We start from the raw sequence: 13749 nt of genomic DNA on the forward strand, positions 1-13749 counted from the left end.
CACCCCAAAATCTTTTCACACAAGATTTTTTTTTTTTAAGTCAGCTGCTGGCAACAAATTACTTTGTCTTTCGCAAACATTACACCTGCGCCTCTCCATTCTGGGTGGGTTGAAGGGCAAAGGGTAAATTCCATTTGCTGCACTGCATTTTAGCAGGCCAAATTTCACCCCTCTTCTCACCTCATAGGGGCTAGACTCACCCACTGGAAGAGCATGAACACAAAGGGAACTCAGCTGGGAGTCTCGGGAGATAAAAAAAAATAATTGTCAGTGATGCCATCAGCTCCCGGATTTTAATTTCACAAGCCGAGTTCCAGCTTGAAGAAGAATTTTCTTTACACGTTTCTTTTTTGTAAAGGAGGGCGAGAAGGAGGGGGACGAGACGTGCTTGTTTAGTTTGGAGAAATCCCACTGCACTGTCACTGCCGGAAAAGGAAAATCGATGACAGGGATGCAGATGACACATTGAGTCTGACAGTATAGATTAGATTACAGTGAGCCAATGTCTCTCTGTCATACCCATGCCGTCAAGAGACCTTGTGTACTATGATGCTTGGCAATTGATAATCAATGGACTATCCCCAGCACTGCCGCTGAACTTTCTGTTATGTTTGTTAATCTCCTGTCGCCTCCAAATGATTTCAGACCAAAGACAAATGTGTTAGCAGATTTCATATACAGACGCTGTGCACCTTGCAGGTCCTACTGACTTCAGCTGGAGCTCTGAGTGCCCAGCAGTGGCAGAAAATCAAGTTCTTAGCTGTTAAGAAAATTATTATGATATATTATTTGTGTTGTTGTTGCAAGTAGGAGCCCTAGTCACAGGCCAGGCCATTGTGCTAGGTGCTGTACAAATACAGAACAAAAAATGAACTTCCACATGCTGTTTTATGAAGGTGAATAGCTTTGTGACATACAAAGCAATATTACAGCCTCAGTCATCAGAGTTATACAGACCCTCTCCCTACCTCCGGATGAGAGGGGTGACAACTGTGGTAGGAAATGACCCTAGGTCATTGACTGCCTGATGATAAGCTTTGATGGTATAGACTAAGAGAAATCAGACCCGGATGAGTTCTGCCTATAAATGCTTAGAATAAAGCGCTCAAATCGCCCACACTGAACTGTTAGAGAGAGCACAGGAGAACAGAAGAATATCAAAACATTTTTGGTAGCACACGTTTAGTTTATTGACCTATACAAAAATAATAGGCCGCAAAAGCCAGAAGTAGAAAAAGAATAAGCAAAAAGGACTTTTACATTTCTAGAAGGGTATATAAATATGCAAAAAGAAATAAATTATTTTTTATTGTTTCATTTATTCCAAACCTCAACTCTAATAATACAAACGACTGGGGACCAGTTTAACAAATTTGTCTTTCGGTCTATATTACATGCTTTGGAATATTGGTAAAAAAATGTTCAAAAAAGTTTATCAGAAACTCTGCTATTCACAATATGAACAAGGAATAACTAATCCTCCGTATAAAAAAAAAAAAAGAGCACCATTTTATGGAATCCTGAAGCACAGTACAGCTGAGAAACAAGAATTATTTTACAGTATGCAGATAATGTTTTTGTTGTAAACTAGACACTATTCTAGTTATTCCACACTAATTTGTTCCTACAGATGGATGATGTGAGGTAGGCTTATCCCTCCTAGATCAAAACTGCTGCTGATTTTTCAAAAACAATGTAAATGATTTTGTGAAAACGCTGTTTTGTCACTTAGTGACTTAGCAGTGCACCTGGCATTTCAGACGACGTTACGCAATTCTAATGCCCTCAATTTTAAGGCACCCACTTGGTCTTTTAATTTTTTTTTTTTGCATCCACCTTAGAATACTGGCCAGTTTAGTAAAATTGTTCAACATGTGATAACTAGAGCATTCCACCTCAGATTTTCCATCAATCTGGCAGAGCAAAATGTAATAACTATCTAATTAACAGTTCACTGTGCATTCAACATGACTCTTTGCATGCTCATCTGCACAATGAAATTGTACCATGGAAAATTCATTAAACGTGAGGATATTAATTACATTTGATCATGGAAACAGTTCAAAGTTTGCTGCTTCTATTTCCAAAATCCACAGCCTTATAGTTTTACATTGCAGGTTGCAACAGCAATTGCCTTTCTTTCCGGAACCCATTTTTTGGTGCTTACAAACAAACACTCTTAACAACACCCCGAAATCTTTTTTAACTCATTCAAACCTCTATTAAAAAATCCAGCCTTCCTTCAAGTAATGTTCCAATACTGACTGAGTCCATCTTTGACTCATTCACACACACACACACACGCAGACGCAGACGCACACAGAGTATCCTTCATCAGCTTATGATGTCCTTCTTGGTCATCATAAGCAATGGCAGAAGAAATTTTTATTTCTTCTTCTTTCAGCCATCTGAATTGTGCTCCTAAAATTCCTGTTTTCTCCGTAAGAGTCTCCTTTTCACATTTTTTTTTTGAGGCTTGCCTTCAACACCTTCCAGTCTTCTAAAAAGTGCTTGCTAAATATAAATACTTCAGCCAAGTGCTGCATCTCATCATAGATTCAATTGTGGCCTGCCCTTGCTCAGTTAGGCTATTGTCTGGATTCAGAAAGAAATGGCATTGTTGGAAAGACTTTGCAATTTCGTACATGTCCCTCTGAATGCTGAACACAATCTTCGCCCACAAGCCAAAAATACTTTCGTTTTTGGGAGGGGTGGGGGGGGAAATTCCACTGAAGATCTCTTTCGAAGGAACAGCATTCTGTGCAAGGCACGTGGGGGGGTGCAAACGCAAGGCTGTCGACAGCCTACACGAGCGTCCCAGGCTTAGAATCCTCATGCCAAAATAGCCTCTGCTCATTACTATGCAAGTCAGCTTCCAACTGGTTCCCGTCAGCATCATCCAGTTGGCTTGTCTCTGCATACGCTCTACAAAAGAAGCACAACATACATGATAAATGAGGGGGCAGTAACCTTTGCACTGGGATTTCAGGTGCTGGGTTGGTAATGCTTAGATGTAAATAAGCTGTAGAGACTGAGCAGATTCTGATCTTAGTTACACCACTGTAAACTCAGAGTAACCTCACTGAGTGTATCTTATCTGGGCTCACGGCAGTGTAATTGGGATCCAATTGTAACCCTGTGCATTGTGCTCCAGACAGGGAAGATTATAAGGGGCAGATCCTCAGATGATGTAAATTGCCACAGTTCCATTGATTTCAAATAGAGCTATGCCAATTACTTACCCCTGTGTGTTTCCCAGTCTCAACTAGGTAATGAGAGTCGTATCAAATTACCTTGGTCTGCATGTGACATTGCACTGGCATCTAATATGGGAGTTTTGCCTGAAGATAAGGGCCATACAGCATATGGCAATCAGTCATTTACAATATTCACACACTGATCTGTTCATTACAAAGAGCGTGATACTGGTGTAGATTTGGACAATGATCAGAATGTGAAAAAAAGTTATAGTTAATGGAAATCATATGGACAAATCTGTCAAAATAAGGCAACTCATTTATATTTTTCAAAACCCAATTGTAGAAAGTTAAGTTATTAGTAGAAATGATGTTTTTTTAAATATTGTTACTGTAGTTCTTTTAGTCACTGCAATAAAAAAAACAAAAACAAAAACCAACCCAATTCTTAAAGGCATTTAGTGAAAATCAATGTGAAAACTTTTATGCTCCTTTCTTAATGCTTCAGGTTGTTTAAAAACAAATAAATAAATCATAAGTAACTTCACACAAGTCAACCCAGCAGCAAGCAAAAACTGCAATCCGTTAAGAAGCACACACAAATGTGGAGTACTTACTACAGCTGGCTACAGTTAGCATAAGAGTATTTACAAATGATCTCATTTCTGCAGGTACAAGCATTCTCCTGGAAAGAAGACCTTTGTTCTGACTGATAACAGGTGGAGTCAGAAAGCGGAGGAGGAAGGAGACAGAAAACAGGAAGCAGAAGCTGAAGAGTCACGTGAATATCTGTTTGCAGCACTAGAGGGAAATGCTGGCGAGTTACCACCCCTGACAAAGTAAACGGGAACCAGAGTGGCCAGTTCCTATGTTGATGTGAAAGGGAGTAAGGTGCGTAACTTGTCCAAAGCCCCGCTCTGCATGCTTTAGGCAGCTGTATTTGTAGCCACGTCAAGGCAGGATGGTTGAACTGTTAAGCCCCCAACGTGACACGCACTCGGTTCACTCGTGGTGACTACAGCTGTGAGTAGCACCTCTGAATTCTAGATAGGTAGCTTGAAGAGAAACAGCCTCTTTCTCAGGAGGCACAATGCCTGCAGGAGCGGAGGAGGAACCCGGCCGTCGGACCATTTACAGGGTGCAGAGTACGCTTTCTCCTGTGTGGGGTCCGTTCTGTGGAGGGAGGGTGGGACAGAGTCACAGTTGCACTCTCTGGAGAAGCTAGTGCACTGGAGATGCTGGCCTGATAATCACTGCTGTCAGGGCAGTGATTATGCCCCGCCCTTGAAGAGAGGTGTAAGGGGGAAACGCCTTTTGCACTTTGTCCCATCCTTGCAAGCCCTGATATTGACAGGTACAATTATGCCGTAACTCTTCTCTGTGCCTGTTTGCCTATCATTAAAATAGACAGAATTATACCTCCCTCCCAGGCCTAGTGCGCAGCGAGCTTAATTAATGGGCCAGAACTCAGCTCGTCTAGATCAGCTAAGCTCCAATGCCTAGAAGGGAGCTCTGTCCATCTACGCCAGCTGATGGTCTGGTCTAGTGTTATTGATTTCCGATAAAAGATGCCACATAAGTAGAAGTAAAACATCACCGTAGAACAGCTAGAAAGACACACAGGAATATTCTTGCTTGAGCGTACTGCATAGTTGGTTTCATAACCGCTCTTGATTTAGGCGTTGGCTCCCTGAATCCAGATTGCTGCCTTGAGAAGTTTGAAAAGCTTACACAGTGTAGAGGACAGGGCAGCAAGTCTTACTGCACTCTGCTCACCTGCTCTGCAGTGGAAGGTTGCCACACGCATTCCCATAACAACTGGTGTAAGAGGAATGAGACAATGTGTCGTAATCGGAGAGCCCTAGTGCAATCTGGTTCCGCCAGTTTCCGGAAGACGCTAGAATTGTAAAAACAATTACAGCAAATTAGGGTTTTTTGGGCAGCGTAAGAGGACTGAAAGAAGCCAGACTTTTTCATTAACCATCTCTGCAGGTTTCTGCAGGGCCCACAGACTCAAAACACAACTCTATTCACAAGGACTTGGAAAGTGAGGCATCATGTGGGCATAGTGCAAAGGAATCGGGTGGTGTCCCTACAAAAAGAACGTGTGAGCCTCGGAGTTGTGCTCGCTGACTTCTGTGCGTTAGCAACCAGCCAGAGCAGCAGTGTGTCTATTGATCTAGGCCTCGCATGTTGTGTGTATTTGGTGACATGGGCCTCGCCGTGCCTCTCTTCAGACTACTATTTCTGCATAAAGGCAAACGACCCAACAGCGTGAGAAAAGGACCCCCAACGAACCAGCCCCACCTCAGACATGGGCTACCTCTGCCGCCTGGGGCGATTCACCTGCTGACCTGGGGCGATTCACCACCTGCAATGTCTATAAAACGGGGATGACAGGATTTCCCTGCCTCACGGTCGTGTTTCACCGATGACTCGGTGAGCTCTCGCAAATGACTAAGTCCTATTACTGTAGCATTCTTTTGAAGGGCAGCAGAGGTACGTCTGCCACTCGTATTAAACAGAATACTGGGCACAGGCTCAATTTTAAAGGTATCACTATGTTGGAACATAAGACCGGCCATACTGGCTCAGACCAATGGTCCATCTAGCCTAGTCTCCCATCTCCCGACAGTGGCCAATGCCAGGTGCCTGGCAAACAGAGGGTAGGTACACTTCAGTGTTGGTGGTGTCCTTCCCAGTGTGCTCTGCAGGCAAGTGGTGCTTCCAGGAATTACACCCCAGCCTTTGAAAATGCTGAGCGACTGACACGAATATCTCATCCCGGACAACCAAGCGCTTTTCCCAAAGGCAAGATGCATATAGGTAAGCTTGGAGCATGTATCTATCCCTCCTGATAGGGCCTCTTCCACCCGCATCTTTCAATGATAGAGCAATTACAGCTTTTTTTAATTCCAAAGATTCATATTGAGCTAGTCTGTATTTTAGTTTTGTCGGATGAAATTCTGCCCTTGATTACGCTCATGCAGCCTCATTTCTTTCATGGATTTCAGTGGGTTTGCAGGGGTATAAATAAAGAGAGGATGTGACCCACCGCAGGGGCATATCAAATATAAAATATCACAGATCATACGTTACCTGAAGAGAAAGAAGAAGCCCGACTGCTGGGAGAGCACGGTACTTGCAGACCTGCAAAGCCCAGACTCCTTTGGGATCCTCGGTCTGAGTCAAAGCCTGCCTGCAGACTCTGACCCGGGTCCTTTTGACCGGAGGCACGTTGGTACCAACCACGGAGATGCTCTGCTACTAAGGCCTTGTGAATGTTTTTGGTTATATGCTGCGTTTTAGCAACTTGCTTCCTGGGAAGTCTCAGAGTTGCATATGGATTGTGTGGTATTCTTTCCACCTCACCTTCATGGTAGGACCGGAGTTCCCGATAACGGTCATACCCACAGTGTGCTGATGAGCGATATGAAGGGTTGACGCTATATTGTCCCTCTGTGTCATTCTCATAAACGTAGCCCCCAGTGTAATAAACGTCACATTCAGTGTAAGGTGAATATCCAGAAACATAGTAACTAGAAGAAGGCTGCTCCTGATCCTTTGGGTAGACACCATTCCGTGGGTCCTTCTGGGCAAGATTTGGCATGCTTCCCGAACTTGCAGCAGAAATGTTTTGTTTCTTAGACCTTCTTCGGCCCCTCGTGCGGTTGTCAAGTGTCTGAGTGGTGTAATATGGGTTGGGGTTAGGCGTCAAGCAGTAATATTCGGCGCTTGACTGGCTGGTGTAGGACGATCCGTCGTCTAGTATTTCAGTGCTGCTACTTTGCTGGGATTTCGAGAAGAACACAGGCTTTTCACTGGCAGTTTCCGACAGCAAGCGGGTTTGAGATTCGAGACTCCCACTGCGCTGTCTGCAGTGCTCTGGGGAAATATCCGGCCTGAAATGGCAGAAAATTAGGTTGCATGAAAGAACTGTATGCAGATAAAAGGCACTTGAGCATTAATGTGTGGCAAAACAAAGAATTCTCTCCAAGCAAAGTACAGGTTCAGGTTTTGGCAGGCGATACAAAGTCCTAGGTGGACTAATTCTAAGCCACCTGCCACATCATCCAGGACAAATCCTTTCTTATTCCTGGTGGTACAGTAGAACAAGGTCAAAAGCTTGAAACCAAGTTTAGTTTACAATAATCCAAATCCTTTAGTCATGGACAGGGAAGATAAAGATCCCTTTTAGACAATGCACCACCTTCTCCAGCACCTTGGAATGCCTGGGAATGGTCTCAAAATCAGCTCTCTGTTTTCTTTGGATAAAAGATCGGGATGACAGTAAAGTGAACTTGGTGTAAAGCTTCTACCTTTGCAGCAACACCAAGCTAGAGCAACAACAGAGGATTCAAACCTGTGGCTAACGTGAGACGAACGAGGTCATATTCTGGTAATGAATTACAAGTGGATCTCACCCACTGCTTAGTTTTTAAGTGTAATGTCTACAAAGATAAAATGATAAAAGAACGCTGGCTAACCGTGTCTAAAGACTTTCATAGAAACCTTTCCAAAACAAACCATACTGCGTAGCTTAAACTTGAAGTTTGGATATTTAGAAAATCAGGATGATCATGGAGACTCTATCTATTTCTATAGCCCTCCATCACCACACGGGCAATGTTTCCAAAACGGCTTCAATCCAGTCTCTAAGTTTGCATGCACAAGTTTGGACATGCTGTCCTCTGGAAATCTGCAGCTGGCACTTGCGCACGTGCAGGTTGCTTGTAAACGGGAAGTCTATCAACCGCAGGTTGAAAAGCTGGTGCAGACCTGCATGTGCAAACGATGGCTGAACAATTATCCATGTGAAAAATCAAAGGCAGGCAACCCTGCCCCTATCTTGGCAAAGGTCACACCCAAAAGGATCCTATTTCTTTACCCTCTCACACAGCTGATTATACTTCTCTGCGCAAAATGCACGTTCCTTCCCATTGATTTAATGGAACTCAGCTTACTGTAAGTGGGTGCTACTGTAGGCATTGCGTGGGAGCATTGGTGTTGTAGGCATGCTTCTCCTCCCGTGGGGCTGGCGTTCCAGAATTCGGTAAGGACTGCTGTGTGTCGATAGAGGGTCCCTGTGATTATAAACAGAAGAACGCAGCACATGGGCATCACCAAAATATCTTCAATTAAATGCAAAGCACAACAGCACTGACATTACTTGCATATTGATTCCAAGGAAAAGCTAGATGAGAGAAGAGAAAGCAGAGGTCAGTAGGGCAGCGTATGCGACCAGCGGTGAAGGTCAGCGCTGTTATAACAGCACGAGTTCAAACCCCTCTAATTCAAGCGGTTAAACAGCACGGAAGTTCACCACAGTAGGAACAGCTGCTGCCAAGGGGCAGAGACGCAGAGCATAGAAAACAGAAAAGGAAGCTGAGACGCAAAGGAATAGTACAATGGCACGGTCTGAAGTTACAGACATTAAAATAATTATCATTCTCTATACGAGTTTGATGCGACAGAGAATTCTGCGTAAATTCCAGGGGCCCAGAAGTGGCCAACAGACAGTAATATTTTTTTTACGCATACGTTCGCAGAGCCTGATCCCTCAAGCACTTACTATCAGGCATGATACCTGATCCAAGCTCATTAAAGCCAATGGGAATTCTTGCACTGAGTACAAGACGCATTGGACTGGATCCCACATTACTTATTAATAGGCTGGCAGTAGGTTAACTCATGGTCATGAGCACCAGAGGCCTGATCCTGTAGAGCTGAGAAGTCTCAGTTCCCACTGATATCAATGGGAGCGGAGAGACCGCAGCATCCTAGTAGACCTGGCCCTATAATTGGTAGTAGGTTGAGATCATATTTATTCTCTTCCCACTTCCAGAAGTCACATACCTAGCAGTGTCTGAAATGTGCAACTGTGTTACAACAGGGCCCTGGCTAGAACGTGGACATGATCAGGATGGATGTACAGGAATTCTACTCTCTCTGAAATCATTAAAACATCGCCAGCAGGGAAACAATAAATAATTTTTTTTTAAATAGTGGAAACGAGCCACACAAAAGGAGCTGAAGAATGAAAGCGCTGGTGGCAATAAAATGTTCTTTCCTGCCACACTCGCAATTAGATCTCTATCCCTTTTACCAGTTGCTCCAATTGAGATTCATCGTGCTTTCACAGTTAACATTCAGCCGAACTTATATTAACATGATTATAATATTTAAGCAACGAATTTAACCACAAGCACAGCAGGGAAGTCTATTCTGTTTGCTAACATGCCAGACAGGAGTGTAATGAGAAGCTCCACCCTGATGCCAGCAGGCTATGTTGTTACAACAGAAATCTCACCATACATAAAACGAAGCTTACACCAATAACGTGGCAATAATCGACGTACTGTACCTAGAATGTCTGTTTTCCAGGAGCTGTTCACTGATGGAGGACTTTCTCAGATGGATTCTCTCTACGCCAAGGGACTTTGGCGGAGGGATTCTTGGAGACAGCTGCCCGGAACTCATTCCCTGCCCTGGTGCGGTAAGGGAATCGTTGGCTGTTGGAAAGAAACGTGATGCTTTTCGTTAGCAAAATCTTAGGCACATTTACACACTTATGAAAAAATGATGGCTTCATTCCACCCCCTGACCTGGGGGTGGGAGGGCGAGGATGCTAGAAACTCCCTGAGGTGCAGCTAGCAAATGCTCGTCTCTGTGGGGACAATGAGAGGAAGCCCTAACCCCTCTGGAGCTTCTCCTGTCCCAGGGGCCTTGCCTGCACTGAACTCTCCCTCCGTGGTGAAGAGACACCGCAGAGTGGCCGTTAATACCGATTTTAGCAATACTGACTCCTGCCTGGATTTCTGCCAGGTCAGGAAGCAAACTTCTTGGGGAAAGCGATTGCTCAGGGGCTCTGTCCTCATGTCGGGGCTTCTGCAGAGATGGCAGGAAGGCCAGCAGCAGAACGGATTCCCGTCTTGTTCATGCCCTGCCCTTCAATTTTCTCCTCTCTGCCCAGGTCAGATGTGGGAGCATCAGTCCCTAGCTTTAAAATGACTACTTAAGAAGGTATTTTTAAATAAAAGCTTCATGAAAATATTTTTTCACTAGGAAGGACCAACTTTGATGATCTGTAGTGAGGAAAACAGCGATAAGTGTATTTAGCTGGAAGCAAGCGTGTTAACTCGGGGCTTGGTTCTGATCTCACTTCCGTTAGGGCTTGATCTTGTGCCTCCTGAAGTCTATGAGCAAGCTTCCATTGACTGGAATAGTTGCAGGATCAAACACTGAGTGAACTCACGGAGGCACAGAGGCCCTGATTCAGATCTCATCCCCACCAATGAGAATCAGACGGAACTCCATTTAAGAGTCAAGACATGAGCATGAAACTGGGGTGAGATCAGAGTCAGGCCCTCACTAAGCAATAAATCATTGTCTGGATAATGTTTGTTCCCAAATGAGGATGACAAATCTAAAAGTCAAGCCAAATCTTTTCCAGAGGTGGACTGGTCTAAGTGTTAACTGCTAGGGGGAAAAAAAAATCTAGTATGCTAAAAGAGAACGCCATATCCCAGGCAAGATGTAGATCACCATTTCACATGCAAACAGGTCATTAGTTTCTCGGCATGTTTTCATATTTTAACGATGTATAACTGCAATAACGACATCTGCGCTGGGTACTTTTTGTCAGCTAACAACTGGCTGCCTTAACTGGCCGGATTCCTCCAGCCAGTCATTCGCCATCAGGAAGTGCCCTTTCCTGCCAGTTACTACTGCTGGAATTGTTTGTTCGCGCAAGAGTGACATATTTCTGAAGCTTAATCAAAAGAGCTATCCCATTAAAAGGACAATCTTCTCCAAAGAAAACTCACATGCCAGCAGAAGAGCCTCCCACTTTTTGACAAATCTATTCAAAGAATAGATTCTGATTAAGCATATTCTTCTCTGGTATAAAATCATTGTTCACTAAAAGATTTAGCAAACAAACAAAGATTTAAATAAAGATATCAAAGATGTAAATACTGAAAACCAGTTACATTATTATTTATAAATAGCATGATATACTTTATACTTCGTAAACAGAAAAGTGCAAGCAACATACCATCGTCATAAATTGTTGTATCAGACAAAGAGCTACTTTCAGATGGGATTATATCATCTGTAAATGAAAATAAAGGATTTGAGATACAGGATCCTCTATAGAGGTTTCTAAATACTTTATTTTAAAATAAACGACAGAGCCGCATGGACATGAACTGCAGTGTTATGCGAAGCATACTTAGCCTTTCACAGTCTGACATTCTCATTTTGCGCTGCACACCTGCCATATTTGTTTACATTGTAATTTAATAAAATACCAAATATGACAACATTTGGGTAGAATTTTCAAGTCCAGTGGGAGTTAGGCACCTAACCTGTTTCGGCACTTTTGAAAAAAAAACCCACTTTAGGCTCCAAATACCTTTGAGATCACGGCCCTAGATTACTTTTGAAAATGGACTTTGGGGCTTTTGAAAATTTTTACCCTTAGACAAATTCTGCTCTCAGTTACACTGATGTAAATCGAGAATAATTCCATTGTTTTCAGTGGCATTACTTGAAATTTACACCAGTGAAACAGAGCTAAATTTGATCCACGCTCTCAGCAATTTGTTTTTTAAACACACGTTCCGTATTTATTCATAATACTCTATTGCATATAACAGAGGAGTCTCATCTTTCCACTTGAGGCTATGAGTTATCAGTCTGCAAGGAATCTGATGCTTAAAAATCCTTAAACACAAGAGGGTCCGTCACGGGAGAAGCTGGCAAAAGCCACTGCAGTTGGTTGTTTGCACAGCACAGCTGTTTCTTCGATCAGTCATCATAAACGTAAGTTGCACAAGTTTGTTCTCATGCCTTTCTCTGTTGCGGGGTCTGCTGTTGTTGGGGTTTATAAAGAGCAGCCCAGTATCAGAGCAGGCTGCTACACCGAAGGGACTCCCCTACTGCAGAGGAAGAACACTACCATGCAGGGCCCGTGCCACCACTTCCTTCCTCTGCAAGAATAACAAACACTGGGCGAACTCCTACGGTTCTGACTCAGGGTTCATTCAATTGGCTTCAGCTGAGTAAAAACAGCGTCAACAAAGAGTAAAGATATCAAGATCCGGCTTAATGAAAGGCAAAACCCCACCGCTGAGATAACAATGAATGAGCAGCTGTTATGCAGAAAAGCATTCAACATCACAAATATCTGAATCTGTGTAATTCCCATCCCTGCTTCCAGCCCCAGAAATCTCCCATGAGGAAGAAAACTGTAAAAAAGAGAGAGTTCAGCATGGGAAGGTGCTGGGTAAAAGGAGAGTCAGCAGGGAAAAGTGGTTACAGAGATACTGATTCTGGAAAAAGTCCCTGGAAGCACAGTCTGCACTGGTGATGCTAGCCAAACACCCAGATCTACACAAGCAAAGGGTAAAAACCCTCCAGAAAGATAAATCTCCATCATTTCCATTCTCTTTAACTAGTCATTAGGAACAGTGCTAAACAAATCAGCTGTTTTGCAATGTACTTTAACCCTCCTCCACTTTTTTAACACATTCATCCAGCCAATATATGCCAGGCCACACACACCATCTGTTGCACAAATGTCAGACACTATACCATGTGGAAGAGACACAACCAGAGCCTTCTGCAACCGGGGTGTGTGAGTGAATGGTCCATGACAAGTGGCACTGCCTGGAATGACGACTATGGAAGTCAAGCACACGCTTAATGTCCCATCCCCAGAGGACTGGAATGAGAACACTGCAGGGCTGATTCGACAGACGGGTGCTGCTATTTGATATGTCCTTTCCAACAAACCATTCCTAAAATTCACAGCTGCGACTCACTGCCACACTCCTCATCAAAAGGCTAATCTTCAGCTTTCAGAAACGGCGGGCGGAGAACATGCCAGTGATTATTTCAGAACAAGCATGGCCAGGGATGGTCGAATGATTGCCTGTACAGCAGTTGCAGAAGACTTGGCAGATCTACCATAAATGACCATGCTCTTCCCTTCTCCAGGCAGTCAAGCATCATTTCTAAACATGCACTGCTTCTGAGGGAGCCGTGCGACTAACTTGGAGTGCAGCTTATTAAAAAGTCCCAGTGAAGTCAGCTGCCAGACACTGTGAAACGGTGGAGTAAGTAGGTGTTTTCCTGAGTGAGGACTGAAGGATTTGTCTCTAAACTCTAAATTCCCCATTTTACACAATGGTGCCAACGTGCCCCGTGTGGTGAGCAGCCGTGATTATACACAGATAGTGTACCAGGATGTTCACGCTACTTCCTAGCCCATCAGTGACTTCCTGCCTCATTAGCACAGTATGTTACTTGTTCTAGACACAGAAGTACTTCCAAAACTACTGCCTACATTGGTCAACACAGGGCTGGAAAAGGAGATACTATCTTCACCCTGGTCCACTAGAATCTGGCTGCTAGTCCAGCTAATATCCTTCAGCCATCTGAACTGGCCGATCAGCCATGATAAATAGCCTTGAGTTACCACTTATTTTGCTGAAAAAAATTCCAAGTGAATTCCTAAACCAAAGGGAACACAACAGCAGTTACCCTG

General features: G+C 43.8%; 1 protein-coding gene across 6 annotated transcripts in view; it reads right to left on the reverse strand.

The window, feature by feature from the left end:
- Positions 1 to 1173: 1173 nt before the first annotated feature.
- The window catches only part of FRMD4B (FERM domain containing 4B), a 185591-nt gene continuing 173015 nt past the window's right edge, over positions 1174 to 13749 (reverse strand). For 5 of the 6 annotated variants that reach the window (XM_067542255.1, XM_067542272.1, XM_067542263.1 and 2 more), the window contains 6 exons: positions 11254 to 11310; positions 9562 to 9709; positions 8162 to 8281; positions 6297 to 7099; positions 4974 to 5094; positions 2818 to 4370 (listed from right to left, as the gene is read on the reverse strand). In XM_067542255.1, coding sequence (XP_067398356.1) covers positions 4241 to 4370; positions 4974 to 5094; positions 6297 to 7099; positions 8162 to 8281; positions 9562 to 9709; positions 11254 to 11310 — 1379 coding nt within the window. In that variant the 3' untranslated portion in view covers positions 2818 to 4240. Of the gene's footprint in view, positions 4371 to 4973; positions 5095 to 6296; positions 7100 to 8161; positions 8282 to 9561; positions 9710 to 11253; positions 11311 to 13749 lie in introns of all 6 variants that reach the window. The other variant, XM_067542245.1, reaches the window with a different exon arrangement.

This window comes from Emydura macquarii, unplaced genomic scaffold, assembly GCF_026122565.2.
Source record: "Emydura macquarii macquarii isolate MOO-44397 ecotype Brisbane River unplaced genomic scaffold, CSIRO-AGI_Emac_v2 contig_71, whole genome shotgun sequence".
Lineage (NCBI taxonomy): Eukaryota > Metazoa > Chordata > Testudines > Chelidae > Emydura > Emydura macquarii.